The 22,184-nt window shown below is 37.5% G+C and overlaps 1 protein-coding gene across 6 annotated transcripts in view; it reads right to left on the bottom strand.

Moving 5' to 3' along the window:
• LTBP1 (latent transforming growth factor beta binding protein 1) overlaps positions 1-22,184 on the bottom strand; it is a 202,061-nt gene that overhangs the window by 144,420 nt on the left and 35,457 nt on the right. For all 6 annotated transcript variants that reach the window (XM_054196709.1, XM_054196705.1, XM_054196708.1 and 3 more), the window contains exon 4: positions 7,385-7,560. In XM_054196709.1, the coding sequence (XP_054052684.1) occupies positions 7,385-7,560 (176 nt within the window). The remainder of the gene's footprint in view (positions 1-7,384; positions 7,561-22,184) is intronic.

The following is a 22,184-nucleotide window of genomic DNA, read 5'->3' on the forward strand; positions in this document are numbered from 1 at the left end:
TGTTAGTTATTTTTTTCAGAATCTGACTCTAAAGCAAAAGCAACATAAATGTGCTGCTTGATTCTACAGAGTTAACTGCATTAGTGTGAATTAAGCCATTTAATCCGTATTTGGAGTTTAGCCTCTTGTTTCCAATTCCCACTGGAATCAAATGCAAACTTTAAATGGCTGTTATGAACTGTCATGCCTTTCAATAGCAGTATAAGTAATGCTCTCAAATGGTGGAGAGGAAAAGGATGCTTTGCTAAAATTGTTCCTGTTCTGTCATCAAAAAAGCCACACCGTTGGTTGACACTGATGATGACAGCTCAAAGTTTTTCTTAAACGTTTTAGAATGTCCCTGAAAAATCCCCCTCATCTCTTGAAGGAGAGAAAAGGCTTTGAGCACACGTGCGTTTTGCATATGAGAAAACAAAACAAAACCAAAAAAGTGCCTGACATTTATACACTTACCCCATTCCCTGATTTGTATTTGATTATGTAAAACCTCAGAAAAGGACATGGATATCAGTTCCCCTGAGTGACTGAAATGAATTTGACTCTCCATTCCCTCCAAATAGACCGTGTTGTGATTTTTCAGTTATTTCTGCTAGTTAGTCTTCTAACTGTTCATTCTGTTTTCACCCACCTCATTCTGCTGGGTATACCTTGTTTAATGAGTGTACAGCCTTAACCTCCCTTCCTTACCTCCAAATTTTCCAAAACTTCTATTTAGAAAAGTTACCAATGTTCAACTCTAATACTCACACATATGTATGTAGGCAGAAGTTACAGGGAACACAACGCAATGCGCTAGTTAAGACATGCCAGTGAGAGAATTATTTTGCTGTTTATGCAGACCAGTTCCACAAATAAATACCAAGAAGGGTAGAAAGAATAACTGACCCACTGAAGACCTGACAGAGCTTTTTTCCCCACTAAAGTCAACACACACTGAATTGTGGCAGAATGTCAAATCATACAGATGCATTTACATGAAACACGTGTCATATCTCTCTATGCATTTTTTTAAACAGTAAAACATTTATGCATTTTACAGCTGTTTGTCCATACTTACTGATGGGGAAATACTATTATTGTGATGTAAGTGTCACGTAGTGAAGTCAGAATGGTGCAATTTCACAAAAATAGTTTAAGTTGGAATTTCAAAGCAACACCTGTTTTTGCTTAAATCAACCTATGAAGTCATCAGTGGAACCAGCATGTGTAAATTATGTATGAGCTTAAAAAAGAGCTTCTCTAAGTTAACAGTGTATTACGCTTCCAATAGTAGGAAAGCTATTGTTATGCCAAAATTTTAACAGAGCATTCTGCACATCACAATTCTAAGTTGTGAGACATTTTCTTACACATTAATCTTATTTCATGTATACAAACATATGTAAAATTATGTTGTAAATAGAATGTATCAATAGTTAGAACAGTTACATGACTTTCATATGATTGTTTCAGCTTCATCTTTAGACAAGGATTTAAGTGTTGCCCACAGAACGATGTGCAGATTGTAGAAGTCTAACACCCACACATGGATACTTGTCCAACTTCGAGCCACAATACACAAAACTAAGCCACAGCAGGGTGCTGCAAGCCTCTATTCACTAACCATTCTGTAACCTGTACTACTTAAATTCGAGACATGTTTTCGTTTTCTACCTAAAATAGAAAGGATACAAGTTTCCTTAATGCATTTTATAAGGAAATTCTGGTGAAGCCCAAAAAAACCCCATCTACCTCAAAAAAAGGAAAAGTCTTCCATACTACTTAATTGTATAAACTTAACATGCAACTTCAGTTGCAAAATTCACATACATTTTGTATTGTCTTCCGGAATAAACAGATTAGGCTCATTTTCCTTCTTAAACATATATTTATCCTTGGGATAACTTTGTTATGTAAACACATGCTTTATTTATTTCCTTCCAGCTGTGCGAAAGGTACTCTATACCTACTCTGGAGTTCTCTTTTTGCTTTTAGTCCAATTTCTGGTTGCCTCAGGCACTAATTAATAGATTTTCACAGCAAGCCTCTAAAGACAGGGAAGTGGTGGCATCATCATTGCACACATGGGGAATTGTAGCTTGGAGAGGGGTGTGTGAAAGTGTCCTACATATGCAGGCAACACAAACTCCAAACAAGACTGGACAACTGATTTCAGAAGCAGAAATCCCACTTTTTTCAGCTCGATGGACAAAACTCACAATGCCACTAAAAACTAGCCCTCAAACGTCTCAGGCTGGAAAATGAGGCATACATTTAAATGCATTTTCTGAAGAACTATTTAACACCAGAAGTGGATAGAGTGAAACTGGGAACATCCCAGCCTCTTACTGCTGTAATAAGCAGTTCTCACAGTAACTGTGTTGAAAGGAATTCCAGAAAGCGCACGTTCCGTTTAGAATTTGCTTATTATCATATCCTTATACATTTTAGACCAATAGAAACAGCACGGAATTCCTTTACCTAACTGCCTTCAGCATTACATTTATAAAGCCAGGGAGATCAACATTGATATTTAGAAGATCCGTACTCAGCTCACACTGACTAGTGGTTACTATTTAACAGTGCCATTAAAACAGCAGTGGAAAAAGTCTGAGGTAGATGTACCTGAATTACTTAAAGTATCATCTTCCTACTGTTTTATAGACTACTAGGTTGGGAATAGAACTTTACAGTTGAAATTTCTGTGCTGATACCATTGCTACTGTTAGACTCTTAGAGGATTTTTAACCCTGAGGTTTCAAATATTCAGACAGATTATACGTCAAATGTGCTGGTGTGTACTTTTAAGAAAGCAATGCACCCCTTGAGAATTACTCAGAGCTCGTGATGAGCATACGTAAGATAGGCTATTTGGCTGCCCTCACCTACATGTCAAAGTATTTTTAATGTTTACATTAAAAATATTGAGATCCACATGATCTCATCCTTTTCAGTTATTCTTTGCTGATCATATCAATTCCACTGCAAGCTTATTTTTATCACTATATATTCAGTCTTCCTACTGGTGCTAAACCATTTATAGGTTCTCTGCAGCTGTCAGTCTATCCAACATGAGCTATTTTCATTTGCTTGAGAGGTCTCTGAATTTCCAAAGCCTTATCCTTAAGTATTTGCTATTCTGCACAAAGATATCTGAAAATTAATACGCAGTAGCTTAAATATATCAGCGTACCAATTAAATAGAATCAGATAGATTTTTGGAGCGTAATAACTTTAACAACAGATGATTTAAAAGCATGCAAACAGAATAGCATTTCATCTCTAGAAGACAAGCACTTTAAAATTATGCAATGCCATATTTATGAGTCCTGATTTTTCTCTCTCTGTATGGAATGTGGTATGAGTGCTTTGAAAAAAGCAATGTATATATATGACTCTATAAATAAAATTGTATTACAATGCTAGGCATAAGGAGACAGAATTGATAACAGAGTAAAACTGTGACCATTCTGAAAATTTGGTTGAGTCAGTGAACTCAAAAAATATTTAACATTAAGGATCTTGAACTATTTTCAGGATGGGTTTTTCATTTGTTTTGTTTTTACAAGAAAAAAAGAAAAGAAAAAAAGCCACAAACACTTTAAAAATCACTATGAACAATTGCAACAGTCTTACCTATTAGGCACAATGAATGAGAATTACAAGTTTAGCACTAAAGAACTTAAAAGTTTTATGTGAGCTTTATGACTAGTTACATTAGTCAGTCTTAGGAGAAGGCTTATATCTCACAGCAAAAAAGATCAAAATGCTTGACAGCAGAAATGACTGCTGGCAGGTAACTGCATTTCACACTCCAGAGTGACTTTAAGTGCTATTATTGTAACCCAAATGGCTTACTGAATTTTCAAGATTTGTTAATGTGATACATAACTTTACAGTAAAATTCAGTTTAAAAGACAAAAAGAATAAACCATTTTGCTGCCTGAATAACTCTACTATACTGCATGTTCTGAAAGCTATAAGCGAAATGAACTGCTCATAAATACACCAGAGTAAATGTTCCAGGAGGAACCTCAAATGGATTTTAATTGAAAAATTTTTAATGTGACTAATCTTTAACATTTTTTCTCTACTATCTCCAAAAGCTGATCTGGCAGCCCTATAATGGAACATTCAAACACAACTGACTGTCTATGAATCAGAAGATACCCAGGAGCACCTATTCAAGGTTGGCAGTTTTCCTCCCAAAGCACCATTAGCCCACATCTCATTTGCCTCTGCCAGGACAGACCTGTCTCTAAAGGTATCTCAGGACTGGCACTTGTTCCAGTTTCAAATATATACATTTCATGTCACAGGACTGAAATAATCTGTAGAAGTCCAGAAAAATCAACACCAATTGCAGCTGCAGCTGGAAAAATAAGATATATTCTATGAAGCACATCTTCACAGATGCCAGTATCTATCACAGTGTTAATACTTCAAAATAAAATGCATAGAAATGATCAGAAAAAAATAACAGAATGACTCGCTATGCACCCCATGTTAATTGATAACTATGAACTCTTGGGCGATACAAGTAAGTACTATCTGGCTACTATTTCTTCTGTTCCCTGAAAAAAGTTATTTAATGATAAGCAAAGAAAAAAAGGTCTTGAAGTATTCAGTACTAACTTTATGGCTTTTGTTTTTTAATAAAATTTTTACATTTTCCCCCTCTTCTTTTCCAAGTATCTCCACATTTCCATTACTGATTCCTTTGATCAATGAAATCACGGAATCACGGAATTTTTCAGAGTTGGAAGGGACCTCTAGAGATCATCTAGTCCAACTCCCCTGCTAGAGCAGGATTGCCTAGAGCACACTACTCAGGACTGCATCCGGGCGGGTCTTGAGGGTCTCCAGAGAAGAGGACTCCACAGCCTCCCTGGGCAGCCTGTTCCAGTGCTCTGTTACCCTCACCGTAAAGAAGTTTTTTTCTCATATTTGATCGGAACTTCCTATGTTCCGGCTTGTGCCCATTACCCCTCGTCCTGTTACTGGGAACCACTGAAAAGAGTCTGACTCCATCCTACTACTTAAACCCACCCTTTAGATAAATAAGAGGCTCTGCTATGAAACAAGATTATACATTTAACAGCATTGAAAAGATACCATGATATAATCAGTCCCTCTCCTAAATTTCCTTGTATTAACTAGATGATGCATGTCAGCCCTGCCATAAGCATGAGATAATTTGCAGGAGCTCATCCCTCAGTCCAAGATCGGGCTAGGAACTGCATATTCATGGTTATCACAGAACACCTGACATTAAATTTCTCACCCTAATCTTACCTCACTGTAATTAATTCAAACATCCCTAATATTAAGATATGACAGTTGAAATTTATCACTCTGTTTTTATGGAAACAAGTAGCCTTCTATCCTTGGAATCCATTCCAGCACCTCTACAAACCAGAAGCCACCCTAAATAGATACAGCTGACCACGTTCTAGGTCTCCTGTTGAGGCTAGGGATATACAATCTTAAACTCTAATAACACACAGCTCAAACTGCACTCTGTACTGACAGATATCTAAACCACTCCATCAGAAGTTGCAATCACTGACTCCCACCTCATAAATGCAGAAGTGGAGAGAAAACAGGTTAAGTGACCCTTTTTAGGCTGCTCAAAAGGCCAATATTAGAAATTTCAACACCATACAAATAGCCTCAGACTTAGTCCTGCATTTTACCTCTGAGGCAACACTTAAGTCATGGCTGATCTTATCAGGCCACAAAAAGTGTTTTAACTATCTGTCCTTTTGGTGTTTTAGGAATCATACGCTTTCCGATACAGGTAGAATGTTTTACTAACACCACTCACAGAGGGGCTGCTTAAGACTTGATAACAAATGCTCTATGTTTTCAGCTCCTGGCTTTCCTTCTCCCAGTCACATCCCTCAGACTACTGTAATTAACAGAGGAGCTCCAATAAGCCAAAAAGAGCTAGAAACACTGTCTTCCTTTGTCTTGGAGCTGCATGGAGTTATTTTTCCTTATGCTATGATAGAAGAAAAAAAATCAAAATCTCACACAACCCTTTGTTTAGCGACAGCTTGGTACATGCAAGCAATGCTGAGTGTATCTAAGGTAGAGTGACTCAAACTGCCTGAAAGAAAGGGGCAAAAGTGAAGAATTTTTGGCCAGGATACAACCGGCAACAGTCACTCCAAGTATTGGGAGAACTATACAGCCTGGCATTTGCAGTCTTTGGTCAGCAAGAGTCAGAAGAGAAGGACACATCCAGTCCCAGTGGACATTAGTACCTTATTTGGAGGAAAGTTACAGATGGCTGGAAGAAAAGCCATGGTATCTTATTAGCAAAAGGGACTGACTATTGGTTGATGTTGACAATGTGATTAAATATCTTTTTGAAACTTCTAAGAAAGGGATATAGTGCTTTGAAAGCAGTATACTACACAACTCTCTTAATCTAAAGACCTATGGCTGCCCCCTGTTCTTCCCATTAAGCCCAAGAGTCTAATTAACCACTGATGAACTTGAGGTAAAGGAATCAGGGGGATGTATTTAAGTATAAATGGACAGACCGTAAAGATGTTCAGTACAGAAATGCAAAGATACTCACACAAAGATACCATATTTACAGATTTAGAAGGAAAGGCTTTTCCCTAAATCCTCAGCAGAACATATTTGTCTGTGCTACAGCAGAGGAAGTCTGTCAGGAGACTGCAAGTACCTTAGTTCTCTGTGTTAATCAGTCCATTATTTAACTGCAGGAGCTCTTCTCCAAATCAAGCCAGCAGACGCTCTGTAATACCTAACCGATAATTCATCAAGCTCTTCATCTTTTAAGCCAAAACTTGTATTCAAGCTCCCCACACAATGGGGCATGAGCCAAGGCCACAAGCTGGGCACCTACACAATCCTTTTTTTTTATAAATATGAAGCAGAAACTCTTATGCAGCCTCCATACTGTGCAGAAGTTCATAAACACATAATTAATTAAATATAGAGAAAAATAGTCACCAATAAGACCACAATTCTGGACTCCAGCTTTCCAAGAAGGGTATCCATCATAATGAAGTAAAGGGAACTGTCATCTTACGCTGATGCACTCAGGGTTATGCCTACTCTAGCAAGTGCTCACAAAGCACCTTTTATCTGAAGGAAAAACTATCATCTAGAAATAGCACTATATTCCAGCAGTGAATCAGATTCAATTTTTTTTCTTCACCCAGGAAGTCCATTTTGCCTCTCAACAGGATGCAGAATTCTGGAGCATTTGCTAATCTAAGAATTATCTCATGTTTAATGATTATTTTCTGTCTAGAAGTGTTACTGCAATTCAGGTGAACAAAAGAAATTTTCAAAATCTTCAAAAAAGGGAGGGGGAGCTTTTGCGGAAAAAAGAAGGGAGTATGCTTTTTGCATTTGTACTCACATTGAAAAGGTGATGCAAGTTGATCCTGGCCCAGTCTCAGCGGTAACGAGCCCTCAGTGGACTGTTCTCCTGAAATTACTTTTTTTACTGGATAATATTTAGGTTTGATCACATACTCCTGTGTTTGGCCATGATGAAGATTCATCATCAGTGTCTGAGACGAAAGGGGTATCATCCTGTTTTAGGAAAAAAAAAAAAAATAGAAGAGACAGAATGATGTAAGAATTAATAAATCAGACTTAGAAACTACTGGTAAAAAATTAAAAGCAAATCCATCTGTACTCCAAGTTCTCAAAATACAGTTTGGGAAACTTACTAGCCTTCAATTTAGCACCGAGTTTCCTATGCATTTAGCATTCTCATCGTCTTGTCAGCTCAACCAACACCTGACAAATAAAAACTATAGGGATTATATCACTTCATTTTTGACATAGCAAGAGAAGTATCATGGACAGAAAACAGAGAGTAATGGGAAAAAGTCCTCCTCAAAATCATGAGTTGGAGCTCAATGTTGTTAGCACACAGAGCTTTCCAGACTGGTTAGAGAAGCACCAGTGCATTTAAACCTCTCTCAATTTCTTAAGACTGCCATTTCTCACCAGGTATGTTAAAAGTAGAACCTACGCCCAACTGACTTTCCCTGCTCTGTTCCCAGAAACCCTGTTCCCTACCCCACCATACCCCTCTAGCAACAGAGCAGAGCAGTGCTGTCCTTCTGCTTTTTCAGCCTGTCTCCCATCTTATCAGAAGGTCTGTTTCCCAGCTCCACATTATTTTCCCCATCCTGCACCATTGAACATCTCTGACAAATGTTCCATAACCACATGCCTTTTTTCACAGCAAAACTATTTCCCCTTCCTATTAAACAAGATGATTCCTTCAAGCTCACTGATTCTCTGTCCGTCCCAGTTCCTTACTTGTATTGTTAGATTCCTCCCTAAGACCTCAGCTTCTCACTGCACAAGACCTTGCCAACTTTCAATAGAAATTCCCTTCTCAAAAAACATGGTTATTTAGCTACCACCAGCAGCAGGAACCATTTCTTTAGTAACAGACAAACTGGCCTTCACTCTTCCACAGTGCTACCCAGCAGTAAACAAGCAAGGGAGCAAATCACACAGCTGTTAAGCACATGCAATGAAACTGCAAGCCGCTTTGGCTGTAGAATTCCAATGCCTAATAATAGCACACCTTCAAGTTATAAACCTATAAAACAAGCTATTAAGCAAGTCTTCAAGAAGTTGTAGCTAACCTAGATCACACTGTAGAGATTCACGTTCCTTAGAGAGTAGTATCAATTACTAACCTAATAACAGTGGCTACCAGGACTACAGTGTCCTTTGCTCAAATGAAGTCATAAAGAGTGGGATGCTGTAAGCCTCTCTCACTTCCTTCTCAACTAAGGGTCTGTGATAAATTCATCCTGCCAAGTGGAAAAATGAGAAAGTCATGGGATTTGCAACAACCATCCCGCAGAGAAACAGTTCTGCAGGGTAAATAACTGCCCTCTGAGAAGAAGGCATGGGCCCTACATCAGAGAACAGCTGAGCAGCACTTCCCCACAGCGGTGGGACTGAACAGTTTCAGCTGAGTGAGAAGTCGGACGATTACTGTATTGTTTTCCTACATGTGGAGCCTGAGCCAGCCTCTATCTCCAAAGAAATGCTTGATTCCTTAGTCATGTTATTCAAGGATGCTTAGTAACTGCTGTAGCCAATGTATTTGTGGTTAGAACACACAATAGGGTTTTGTCCTACACAGATGCTCTTGTTAACTTGGATCAGTTTGAGAAAAAGTGCATTCATTAACAGAGACATTCTAGGACTTAGATACAACAGAAACATAACTCCTAAGACTATTTCCAAGTCAATTTTTTCTAAAACTGTGCTTACACAGTCTCATTACGTTCAGTAAAAGTACCCTCCCTAGATTAAGAGAGAATACTCTACTTTCCATGTTATCTTTAGGTTTCCTACTAGCAGATCTGAAGAGAAGCTTCAGGGATGTTGGAGGTCAGGCTCAGAATTCAACACAATCTGATAAGAAGTATCACCAGGAAGACCTCAGCCTGCAATAAAGGTGAAGTCACTGCCTTCAGTACTGCTTACATACGAATTTCATTTCTTTGAAGAGTTACTTACAATCCTTCCTGCACAACCTATTTTTTTCTACAGATCTTGTTTGACACCTGTGTATAAGGACATCCATTGCTGTACCTGGACATAAGAGGGTCTATACTGAATTCTTCCCATGTGACGTGTAATCAGCCTGCGACAGAGGTCAAAATAGTAGTTGATACTACAGCAATCTATTAGAAGGTATATTTATTTAACAGTGTTATCTTCTTTGACTGGACACGGGCAGACGCTGCCATTTAAGTGCCTGTCTGTACCTATAGGTACACACAAAAGTACACCAAATGTTTAAAAGTTGCCCGGTACTGGACATCTACTACTAACTAGTGTGGATGCAAGCTAACTGGCAGCAGGTTTTTGCCAGCCATCTGATCGGCTTGACTGGTCTTCCTCACCAGAAGTGCAGTTCCAGTAGGAGCTGATATGGTCAAACATCAAAGCATTTATGAGATCCCTCTGATCTGACTGTTCTTTTGATATTCAAATTCTTCTCAACATGACCTACTTCTTTAAGATGTTAGTTCATAATCAAAAGGATATTGCATAGCTAACTGAAATGCTGCAGCTTCCATTAGAATCAAGTATACTACTCTTAACTATATCATGGGAGCTATATGAGACCAGTCATGTAGCTTTGATATCAACGGCTTGGGTACAGATGCTAGTGAAGGACCTGTTTTTTTTCCTCCCTCAACCAGCACATAGGGGTCCTTCAGTGCTGCAGGACTTATAAATAACAAGATATGCTTTCTAGTGGGCTCAGCAACACAGTGGGGAGTAATTTTTTTTCCTTGTATTGATCCCTGTGAAAGAAATCTTCAGAAATATCCCTTCTAATTGACCTCAGAAGACAGAGGAGAGCCTGAGCCTCAGAGAGAAGGCAAGTAATATGTCAGCACTGAAAATGATTAATATGAATGTAAAATGTCACCAACACTTCAGGCCTAGTTTGGTAACAAGCATCAACCCAGTCCCTGTTGAGTCTTTGAACAATCCTAACAGCTCTGCTATCATGTATTCCCAATCCTCCAAAAAGCAGTGGTTGTTGCTATGACCATTGGTGCCAGCTTGCCAAACAACCCTCCTGCCAGCCCAGAAATACTACTGCTTCTTCCCTTTCTTGTAGGGTGGCCTCTGCCAAGTTCAGGAGCTCTGCCTGGGCCCCTTATGCTGGTCCTGTCTTTGCGTGGGGGCCCAAGTGCTGTATCCAAGTCACATCACCTGCCCCAGGGGCCCCTGGCACAAAAGCAAAAGCTAAGCCTACTATTATGCACAGGTTCATTGAGCTGACACAAGGCAAATGGTCCAGGCAGTTTAATCTCTGTTCAGAATACACCAGGGTAACAATGCTAGGCACTGAGTGTTTTCATCTATTCCCAGTGTTTGATATCCAAATTAAAAAAACAATAAGTAGCAGGATAGACTTATTTCTTCACAACACTACTCAAGGTTCAAGACCACTAAGAATAGCTGGTGCTATCTTGCTACCACAGCCCACACGATGATACTCCAAGTAGGTCACAGACTCTCTAAACCAGGTTTTTATAACGTAAAACAAAGAAACAAAAGGCATACTCATCAACTCATGGGCACTATACTGAATATTAAGAGATAAATAGTTCTTATCGATTAATAACAACCATCACTGCAACTGAAGGTATTTTATTGCTTCCCAACTTTAACCTGTAGCTTACTGCACATTTGAATGCTGCGCAAATTCTGTGGAACCCCTGGGCATAGCTGCAATACAAAATATTCAAGTACTACTAATGATCCCTGTAATATTAGTTAAAAAGACGCAACTGTTAGTTCCAGTCTTCAAGTTTTGCTCTAAACAGCCAAGACTACATAAGATTTTTGCATTAAACAGGCTTATGTCACTAATTTATCTGGTAGTTTGTAATTGGATGGGCAAAACTGACATTAACTTAATAAACTTGACAAAAATTTTCCATTGCTGAACCGTACATTAGGCAAACAAATGCCTAACTGCATTTTCAACAAACACTATGATAAATACATATAAGGCTACAACAGCACTATAGAGGGAGAATAAACATTTGCAGCTAACTATCATGCAAAAGAAAGCTCTCTTGCTTGATAAAAGCAAACCAGGAATGCAATGTATCAGAGTAACTCCGACAAGTAGAAATGAGACCAGCAACGTCTGGCAAGAAAAGTACTGTCTAGACTAAATAAGACAAGCCTGACTCAGGCTGCTTTCTTCATTTTATTTACTGTAAGTCTGATGCTCCCATGCTTGGCTCCTAGCTAGCAATACTTAGAAAAAAAAAAATCTGAATTGCTAACACAATCATTTTATACAAACCTACAAATTAATTCCTTCTTCACCACCTCCTCTCAAACTCACAACAAAGTCAAAAGAAGAAGAAAATCCAGCATTTTCTAAAATTATGAGATAATAAAGAAAATATGCAGGACAGTTTGAAAGGCATGAAAACAGAACTAAATCTACCCCCCACCCCCCCCGTAAATTATTAAAATTCGGTTGCTAGTTCAGACTGACCTTTGCCAGCTGTTTCCTCCTTACACTGCTGCTCTGATTTTTTTTAAGATACATGAAAAAGTTTAACTTCCCAGCTGATGATGAACAGATGGGATTTCTTCAAAGCCCTTTACATTATCATACCCAACATTAATGAAGCATGGCCTATTTCACAATGTCCTGCCCGTCACAAGAGATGAAAGAGAGCTTTTCTTTCTTTTCACTATTGCAAGAATTCTGCACAAAATTGATTTTACATATAAAAAGGTATTTTTTAATGCATAATTAAAAATCCTGTTCCTGAAATACAGTGCAAGTACTGCAAAACAAGCACTGAGACCTGCCTGCCCTAGAATAACTAGGGTTGCATTAATATTTTCATTATAAACTTGCCTTGACTTTGTGATACGTTTTTCCCCAGGCAAAAATTTGCAAAGATCATGGTTTGGATATGACTAATTTGTTTTCAAAAAGTGCCTTCAATTTATTCATTTTTACTTTTTTTACACCTTTAGAGGTTAAGATGTTTTCCATACCATAGTTGAGATCTTAGTTGATCATAATCAAGTTGATTTGATTCGTAAAGGAAGTAATACTATAAATCTTTATTCTATGCCAAGATAAAAAAAAGGTAAACAGAGAATCAACATTATCTGTAAAGTTTCCCACAGAAATGTAAAACATTAACTGTTATCCACAAATACCAGTTCTGACCAACATAAACGTAATTTTTGTGGTAAAATCCTTGTTGAAGACACTTTCAGGGATTATCTATTCTTAAGTGTTTGCTAATAAAGTTAGCCCTCTGTTTGCAGATTCAACTGTATTACTCATTATTTAGAACCCTTTTGCCAGCATAAGCTGCTGTAATAGCTGAATGAAAGCTCTGTGAAACAAAGAGTGTTTTCACACTAAGCACAACTACGACTCCGTTGATTCATTCCATCTTCTGCATACAACACAAACCGAAATGTGTAAATTTATGAACAGGTTTCTAAAGAGAAGAGGTACACTGATTTTTCCAGAATCATTAGCAATTATTTGTTTCCTAGGTGTCAAAAAGTAGAAAAGGATCTTACGGCAAATGAAAGGTATCGGTTGGTTGAATATTCAGATACAGAGCAGAAATACAGGTGCTCAGATGCACAACTCGATGGAAGCTACAGTTCTTGCAAGTTATGCAACAGCAGACAAGTATTTCTCATATAATAGAGCATTTAAAGATTAAACTTGAAGAATACTTCTGAAAAGAAATTAAATTATGTAAGTGGTAATTCTATCAGTGAGAAAAAGGAAAGCTTGCCTACTAGATCCTTTCATTAGAATAAGCACAGAAAGTTTGTTCCTCCCCTCTCCCAAAATGCCATCGAGGTACAACTGATGCAAACCTAAAAAATCTTCTTAGAGTATTAAGTCTTAACTATCCTCAAAATAAACCAACACTTAAGGAAACGGTATGCGTGAAGACTAGCAAAATCCGAAATGAGAACGATGAACAAGAAACAACAGAAGTCTTTAGTCTCACAGTAACAGCAACTTACAAAATTCCCTTTTCACTGTTCACCAAATGAAAAACTAGGAGCTACAAATGATTTATTGTCTTATGCATACCTTCACCAACACTTAACCAGTGAAGCTCTTCATGAATTCAGATCAATTAATTTGATATCCAAATTATTTTTTACAGGCTCTCAGACATACATATAACTTCAAATTGTCAGGCACCTCTTATTAGCAAAGTTCAAGGAAGAAAAAAAAAAAAACAAAAACAAAACCAAAAAAACATCACAAACCCCAAAACAAAAACTCTAGGTGTGTTGATAACTTGCTCTTTCTGACCTGCTTTTGTTGATTATTTTTTGGTTTGTTTTTTTTACAGGACACTACATTTGATAATACTACATTCATGTAAGATACTTTGTCAGTGTCTTCTGGAAATCAGGGAAGGTATCAAACTCTTTAATAATTCAGCTTTTAAAAGAATGGCTGCCAATATCACAAATATTTGCATTAAAAATTTGACCTTTGGGCATCCACTACATTACAACAGTGAGTTAAGATGAAATTCATTAGTTGATGGCAAGCTTACTTAACCAGAGCTCTGATCAATACATAATCTTTAGTAAAATTAGCACATGATATCCCCTCCCTGTTTCACATTACATTTTCTACAGAAAAATCACTTTTGTTTTCATAGGTCTAGTGGTATGTTACTGAATATTACACTGACACTGTGCAGTAAAAAAAATTACTCTGATAAAGACACATTAACTAGTGATAATTTCTAATCTGTGAGACGAACTTTGGTATTAGAAAAGTATGCTGAAATGACAATTAAAAATAGAAACATAAACTCCCACGATTGATGTTACACGATAAAGGCAAATGAGCACAGCTGCTGCAAAGCAAAACCATGCATCACTAATCTACTCAAATTCCTGAGCATGTTAAACAAAACAGCAGACAAAGAGCCCAGTTGGTTGATATAATTTATTTGAAATTTGAAAAAGACTTTGAAGACTTATCTTACAAGACCCTACTAAGAAATCCTAAATTATAGAACAGTGTTGCAAGCTTAAAATGGTCAAAGATATGGAATGGAACAGAACAGATACACTTTTTTTCATGGGCATATATTAATTATGGTATGTCCTTTTGAAGTCTACCAACACATACATGGTTTGGTAATACCTCACTTCTGCTAAATAAGTAACAGAATTATATGAAATTCTGTTACAGTAATTCAGAAAACCCTCAAATCTAATTTGGTCTTCCAGACTAGCAAGCATATATTTATACAAGATAAATTAATTCTGAGAATACACTTACGGCCTTGTCTAAATTAAGCAGAAGTCTTAAATCCCTGGAGAAGTCTCCAGAGAGACCTTATAGCAGCCTTCCAGTACCTAAAGGGAGCCTACAGAAAGATGGGGAGGGACTCTTTATCAGGGAGTGTAGCGACAGGACAAGGGGTAACAGTTTTAAACTGAAAGAGGGGGGATTTAGATCATATACTAGGAAGAAATTGTTTACTGTGAGTCACTGGAACAGGTTGCCCAGAGAAGTTGTGGATGCCCCATCCCTGGAAGTGTTCAAGGTCAGATTGGATGGGGCTTTGAGCAGCCTGGTCTAGAGGGAGGTGTCCCTGCCCAGGGCAGGGGGGTGGAACTAGATGATCTTTAAGGTCGCTTCCAACCCAACCCATTCTATGATTCTGTGATAAGTCTGTAATTTAGGAATCTAATAACTAAATAAAAGTAAGTATGCCAGTAGAGAACTTAAAACCTTGGTCTACCCTTGAGATTCTGACAGGTTAAGTCATGATTATAAAAAAATAATGCAATGAGCAAGTAACTACACCATCAAGTTTTTGTGTAGATTTTTGTGTAGCAAAAATGTTATGTCACTACAGCTTGTTATGTCTAGGAAATGTTTTAAAAGTATGACCTTACTGGTATAAGCAGAGCTTCTCAGAAGGGGTCAGGAATAGGGAATTCATCACAGGTTTATAAACCTATGATGTATTTAAAACCTGTTCGTAAGTTAGACTTCTGTGCAAGTAGGAAAAGGCACAAAAAAGACAAGATGATTAATAGTAGATAGAAAGGAAGAGAGGAGGACTCGGAGTACCTGGACTGTAGATGAAGTCCAGCAACATAGCAATGTGCATCAGAAGCAACCAGAACTTGTCACACACATCACTGATGTCTATACTGACTACAGCCAATCAACTAAGAGACTCTAGCATCAACCTCATACAAAACGAGCATACAAAACTGGATTAAAAGATAAAACTCAAAGCATTGCTGGGCGTAAAGAGCTGAGGGAAAATAACAAGGAAGGCTTTTAAAGACACTGATACCAACAAAGCTAAAGAATCCATGGAGTGCCTAGGCAGGGAAAAGCCAGACTCTGTTTGGTTCCAGGGAAAATTCTTTAGGGAATGTACAACAGAAAGATACAAAATAACCCTTACTTCAAAGTGAAATGCACAAAATTCTAGACTAAAAAGGAAATACTTTTTCCACATACTACAGAATCAGTTTATGGAAAGAACTATCACGAGATATTATAGATCATAATTACTTCCAAGGATGTCAATGTAAATGGATGATGAGCACATTTCAAATTCACTTATGAGATCACAGAAAAAAAAAAAATCAGAAATTCCTGTGCTTAAGGATATCGGTTTCCTACATAATAAACAATGTAAACAAACCTTAATTTTCTCCTCCTAAGAAAGTGCCAACAAGTGCGCAAGTCCAAGCACTTTATCCCTCTGTAACACAAACTGATTTCATACATAAGCAACTATGTAAGCAACTAACTAAGTGCCATGTGCTCATTATATGAGAATAAACTATGTCTTCATGTGTTTGAATGGGCAGATGGTTATTGCAGAGTAACCACGTTAACCACATTTACTGAAGGCTTTCTTAGATTTACTTGACAAGAAGAATAAAATGCATAGTACTTTATGACAGTCAAACCTAGAAAATTTCAAGATTAAATCCAGACTCCACCTTCAGTACATGTATTTCTCAGCAGAAGCTCTTTTTGGGATACTAAATGAGCAGCAAGCGGCTCTGACAGAATGTACTGGCTAGACAATACAGTCCCTGAACCACCCCAGGGACTGCTCTTACTAAATTATGCCACAGAATTTAGCAATCCTAAAGACGGAGAGTTAGGGGAAAAAAAGCAAAACTAAAGAGTTTATCGAAGTTCTCCTTCACAGTGGCCACCTAAATCCAAGTGATGCAACAACAGCATGCTCCCTGCCACATCTGGGAAGTCTGGAAGTGATGCAAGTCAAAACCAGAAGTACATGTTGTGCTATACACCTGATGGGGAAAAGCTAAGTGGTGAAAAATTTTGGAGGTAGAAATAATATTGTATTAGGCCAAGAATACTTTTAACATCTAGACTTTCAAATGTACAACTTCTTTCTTAGTTGAACTAGACAAACAACTCATATGATCTGTTTTTTCATACCACAAAATTGAGCAACAAAGATTATCCTTCGTTTTAAGTCATCTCAAAAACGGAATGTTTCCATTTGCGGGCAGAACCAGGAAAAGGGGGGACAAGAGCAAGCAGCTGCACTTACAAGGAGTCTAACTTTGCGGGTCAGGAGCTTCCAAAGCCTGATCACATACATCTACAAATAGTTTGAACATAATATCACACAAAACCAATTTTTTAAGTAATTAAGGTCGCAAACTCATGTAGTATAAGAAGACAGCAATTTCCAAAAGTTATTAGTGAATTTTAGTTGTTTCTTGAAATTCAGACATATAATTTTTTTTTTCATTAAAACTGCATACATATGATGTAGTATAACTATGTTTTTATCATCATGGATTTTCAGATAAATAACATTCAGGGAAATTGTATGTTTGTGCCTACACGGTATAACGTCTTAAAAAGATAAATAGAAGGTAGCTCTAATCCCGTTCATGTCAGTACAAGATCCCTGACGTAAAAAGGTCACTTCAGCAGAGCTAAAGAACTGACTAAAGCTAATGGAACTAATAAAGCATTTATTCACTGTCATGACCTGGTAAATTCCTCTGCAGAAAGAACCTTAACAACAGATCAACAAAAATCAACATGCTTTATTTATACATCTATTAGAGATTAAAAAAAAAATAAAATTAAAGCCCACCAAAACACTTTTTTTTCAGCTTATCGGCTTGTTTAATAATGGAGACCAGATAGAGACAAATTTGCCTACATGACTAATTGCACAGGAGCAGCACTTAAGTAGTATCTCTATTGGCTTCACATCCCAGAATCAGGAGAGGTACAATATATACCTTTTAACTTCAGATATTAAAGGAAGAAAAAGTAAGTTTAGTACATCAACACTAACTCTTTGCTTATATAGAGACCACTACAACATCTCATACAGCAAGTAAATCTAAAAACAGCACACAAAGAATCTTTATTTAAAAATAGGTTGTCTTTTTCTCCTTTACTTGCTTAACTTAATCCTACTAGAGAAAGATTTGTTGCTTGAAAACTGAATGTTAAAATAATCTTTCAGAAAGCAAACCCAGATAGTTTGAGAAAGGTTCACGATTTTCAGCAAAAATTACAGGGCTAAAGGCGAGCATAGATTTCAACTGAATCGTGACTCACCATTCCACTGCTAACAAGCCCAATGAATGTTATAATTAATATTACAATGATGTACTCTTGTTATTTCTAAAATAATTAGGTAGAAGGTAAGGTTATCTAGTACACTGAGGTCAATGATGAAAGGTAAAGCGTTTGAAATGTCAATTTTACTACTGATCTTGCTATACTAAGCAATACAGTTTACTCCAGAGACAGTTAGCATTAAAAAGTTAGAATAGGCACACATTTTTTTCTCCTCTCCACTTCTGTATCTGTAAAACAATGATCTACATCACAATCTAGCAAGATGCTGGAAAGTATTTAACAGTGAAAGGTTTTAAGATTGTACAGTGCTCGGTACACGCTAAAAAGAATACTGAAACAGCTAAACTGGTTTTAATACGATCTGTTTCCCCAGACACTAGCATAAAATCCCGACTCCACTGAAGTCAACAGCAGAACTCATTTATTTCATTGCTGTCCCTCGTTTCATCCCAGGACTTTGTTACTTATCAAACACAGCTCTGCACCTTTGAAAACCCATAGACGCTACATTCAGCGGCCTTTACCCTGTCTTCGAATGCCAAAGTAGAGATTCCTCTTTGTTCCTGACTCTAGCCCCCGTTACCCACATTTGTCACCCCGGAAGGCAGTGAAATGCAAACAAACTTAAAGAACACTGTATCCCTGACTTCATCCCATGATCAACACAGGGATAAAGCATATGAAAGCGATCTAATTCCTTGTTATAAAAATAAGCCCAACTACAGTTCAATTCAGCTTGCAAGAAAGCAGCTATGAAGAATTTCTGACATACGGCTGAACCAACAATGTCTGGAACGACTTGGATCTCCTATTCCAAACCACTTTGTCTACTTTAAAAAAAAATAAAAAAAAAATAAAATATACTGTGACCAAAAGCCCAGACTGCATTCCAGAGGTCTAGGAATAGCTTGTTTTCCTATTTGCAGTAGGTAAATTTGAAGTCTGTGAGGCATTCCTCTGGTTTTTAAGGATGTCTCCGATTTCTCCTCAAAAATTCACTTTGCTTCTTTCTCTAGATGCAAAATTTTTCTTTCCCTAGAACTACAAACTTTGTTATAAGAATTATTTTTCAGAGCAAATTTTGAGGAAATGCAGTTGCTATACATGCCTTCTTTCTTACACTGGCCCAGTTCTTGGTTTTGGTTCACAGATTTTGGTACATTATATTATGAATATATTGTAACTCACTGAAGTTTGCATTATACACAGGCATAACAGTAAACCACATTTCACGGTACTTCATTTTTTTTTCCCTGTTGCATAATGGATTTCTTTTAAACATAAGCTGAATACTGTCACTCCAACGAGTCTAAACTATAAAAAGGACAGGTTATAAGGTGTTTGAAATTACATCCTTAGGGCTCAGTTTAGAAGCTTCTCCTCACATTCTTTTGATTTGCATGCCTCGTTATTGAGTGTCTGCTAGTTCTTTTTCTTTCCTCATTAATGACTTCAAAGAAATACATGCTTGAACTCCTAAAGATATTAAACTAATTTAAATTATCTTAAAACACCCAGTGACTGCTCAGCAAACCAGAAAAAGCAGACTGTGCTTCTGGAAATAACATACTGTTTAGTTAGTGAACTGCACGCACAATCAATTAAAAAATAAACACATCTAATTAAAGAATACAATCAATACATATAATTTAAGTTGGTTAAAGTTGCTAAAGCACCATAGTAACCTAAACACATAAAATAAATTAAAAACAACTCCTAAAAGTACCTTTATTATTATTATTTTTATTTCAAAAAAAGGTTTTCATGGCTGTTTCATTTGTGCTCTTTATTTCCTGGGGGGAAAGAAATCAAAGCCTTCTGCACCTTCCCCAGTGAAACAATTCAGATGTGCAATTTAAACCTACAAACTCATCAGTTTATGGTGTCATTTTAAACTAGCATCTGATATATCTAGGTTTGTTAATGCAATGAAAAAACAAAAATCTAAGCACACCATTTCCCTCTACAGGGATAAGTTCTATTATGGAATTTTTGAAAATTAAAACAAGATTTCAATTTTTTTAAAAATCAGACACAGAACTGAGAAATCATCCTTAATGTAGGTATACTTGGGGTTGTAAAGAAAAAAAAAACCAAAATCATTCTGTTACTAAAACAGGTATCTTAATTTTACACAAAACCAAAATTTGTATTTTCAAATCAGATGAGTGACAGTGACAACTTACTGCCAAAACCAACACAAAACTGATTCTTCACAATATTTGCATAGGCTAATACGTGTTGAATCGCAAAACAGATCAAACAACCTTATGCACATACTAAAACATATACATCTTGCAAACAAAATCTACTGAGATAATTTGTCATGGTAGGAATATAAGCAAAATAACTCAGTACCATCTCAGGACCACTGATAAAAGCCTGTAAAACATCCTATTCTGTGGTGCCAGCTGGTTTGTGAATTGCACACCCTCTGCAGCCCAGCAGAACTTGTTCCACTGAACTTTTGAAAACTGTCATTCCTGCCAAACAGACCTTGTTGAGGCTTGTGCTAGCCCCACATCCAAACAGCCTGTAGACAGGCTTCAGTCCTTGGTTCTGTATGACAAAAATCCACCTCTACCTTAGTAAAGCAACAAGGATTTCAGATAGCTGTGGATACTGCTGTGAAACCAACATTCCACGTTTCCAAGTCACTTCACTACCTTGAATCATGGTGATGCACTTTCTTCCTGTTTGCAGCACTTACACATTCCTGTAATTGTCTGGTATTCCTCGACACTTTCTGAGTCCTTTGGCAGGACTCACTGCTCAGTGCTACTTTTAGAAGCTCCAGCAATAAATACCATAGGTACCTAACCTTATACACCATTTAATGATGGAAAGGCATAGCTGTTTGGAACTCCTGGGCTTAACACACTACTTTTGAACAAAGAGTGAAAGACGGAGCAGTCACTGCTCATCTCCAGTTCTTTAAATACTACTTTGGGTTTAGCTTGGTCAAATGCATCCATCCTCTCTTGTCAGGTCCCGGTTTATAGGTACACCTGGTCATGTAAAACATAAGCAATGAGCAAACACTGTTAAGCTGCACTATGCTCACCCACAGAAAACAGGTTTGAGTGATGAATGCCTTGGTTCTGCCCTTTCAGCTGACTAGAGGATACGGAAATCCTGCAAGTCCAAGAAGTCCTTGGTACTTGCTGCTGGCCAGGCAGCGTGCCATCTTGAGATCACTTCCTGTTCTTCTGCGGGAAATGGCCAAATCATCCACAAACGCTTTCTAAATCTGCAGCCTGCCTTTCAGGGGAGATAGATAAAGTTGGATTGGTGTCAACACTCCACTTGCTTTCTGTAACCATCAGCAATGGGGAGATGCCATGAGTATCCTACCCACAGAGGTGGCTTGCCAAAGTTCCCCTGCTCAGGAGGATGATAGGTGACTGTGCTGATACTATTGGTAGGCAAATGATGATCCTCTGCTGACAATACTTTCACAACTGAACAAACTGTGGGGAATGACACAGAAGGTTAGGGGAATTAAAAAAAAAGAAAATAAAGAAGCCCCCACACGGGAGCCGTAATATGCCTACGTTATTGGATCTAGGATGGTCACAAGCAGAACTGACTGGCAGGCCTTTTATAATCCTTACAGACTGCTGCTTCTTAGCTTATAAGGAGCTTTTTCTCATAAACAGATTTCTACGTACATGGAGATAGAAAATGCTATAGTATAGAGGCTTGTTTTCACAATTAAAACAACCTAGTTACACCAAAATAATTTCTCCTGTGCATACTTGTTCTTAAAGAGCAGCTTTTTTCCATTTCGTCTTAACCCTTGATCTAGGATAAATGCACTTAACACTTAGCCAAGAAATATCCCAAGTATCTTCCTTGACAGAACTGAAGACAAAAACCCCACAAGCACCTGAAAAAATACCCGATTTCAGATGCATAGGACATGCAGCAATTTCCTACTAAAATTAAAATTAATCAGCTGGATGTTGAGAATATTTTTTACTTTAAAAGT

This window comes from Rissa tridactyla, chromosome 3 (genome assembly GCF_028500815.1).
Source record: "Rissa tridactyla isolate bRisTri1 chromosome 3, bRisTri1.patW.cur.20221130, whole genome shotgun sequence".
Classification (NCBI taxonomy): domain Eukaryota; kingdom Metazoa; phylum Chordata; class Aves; order Charadriiformes; family Laridae; genus Rissa; species Rissa tridactyla.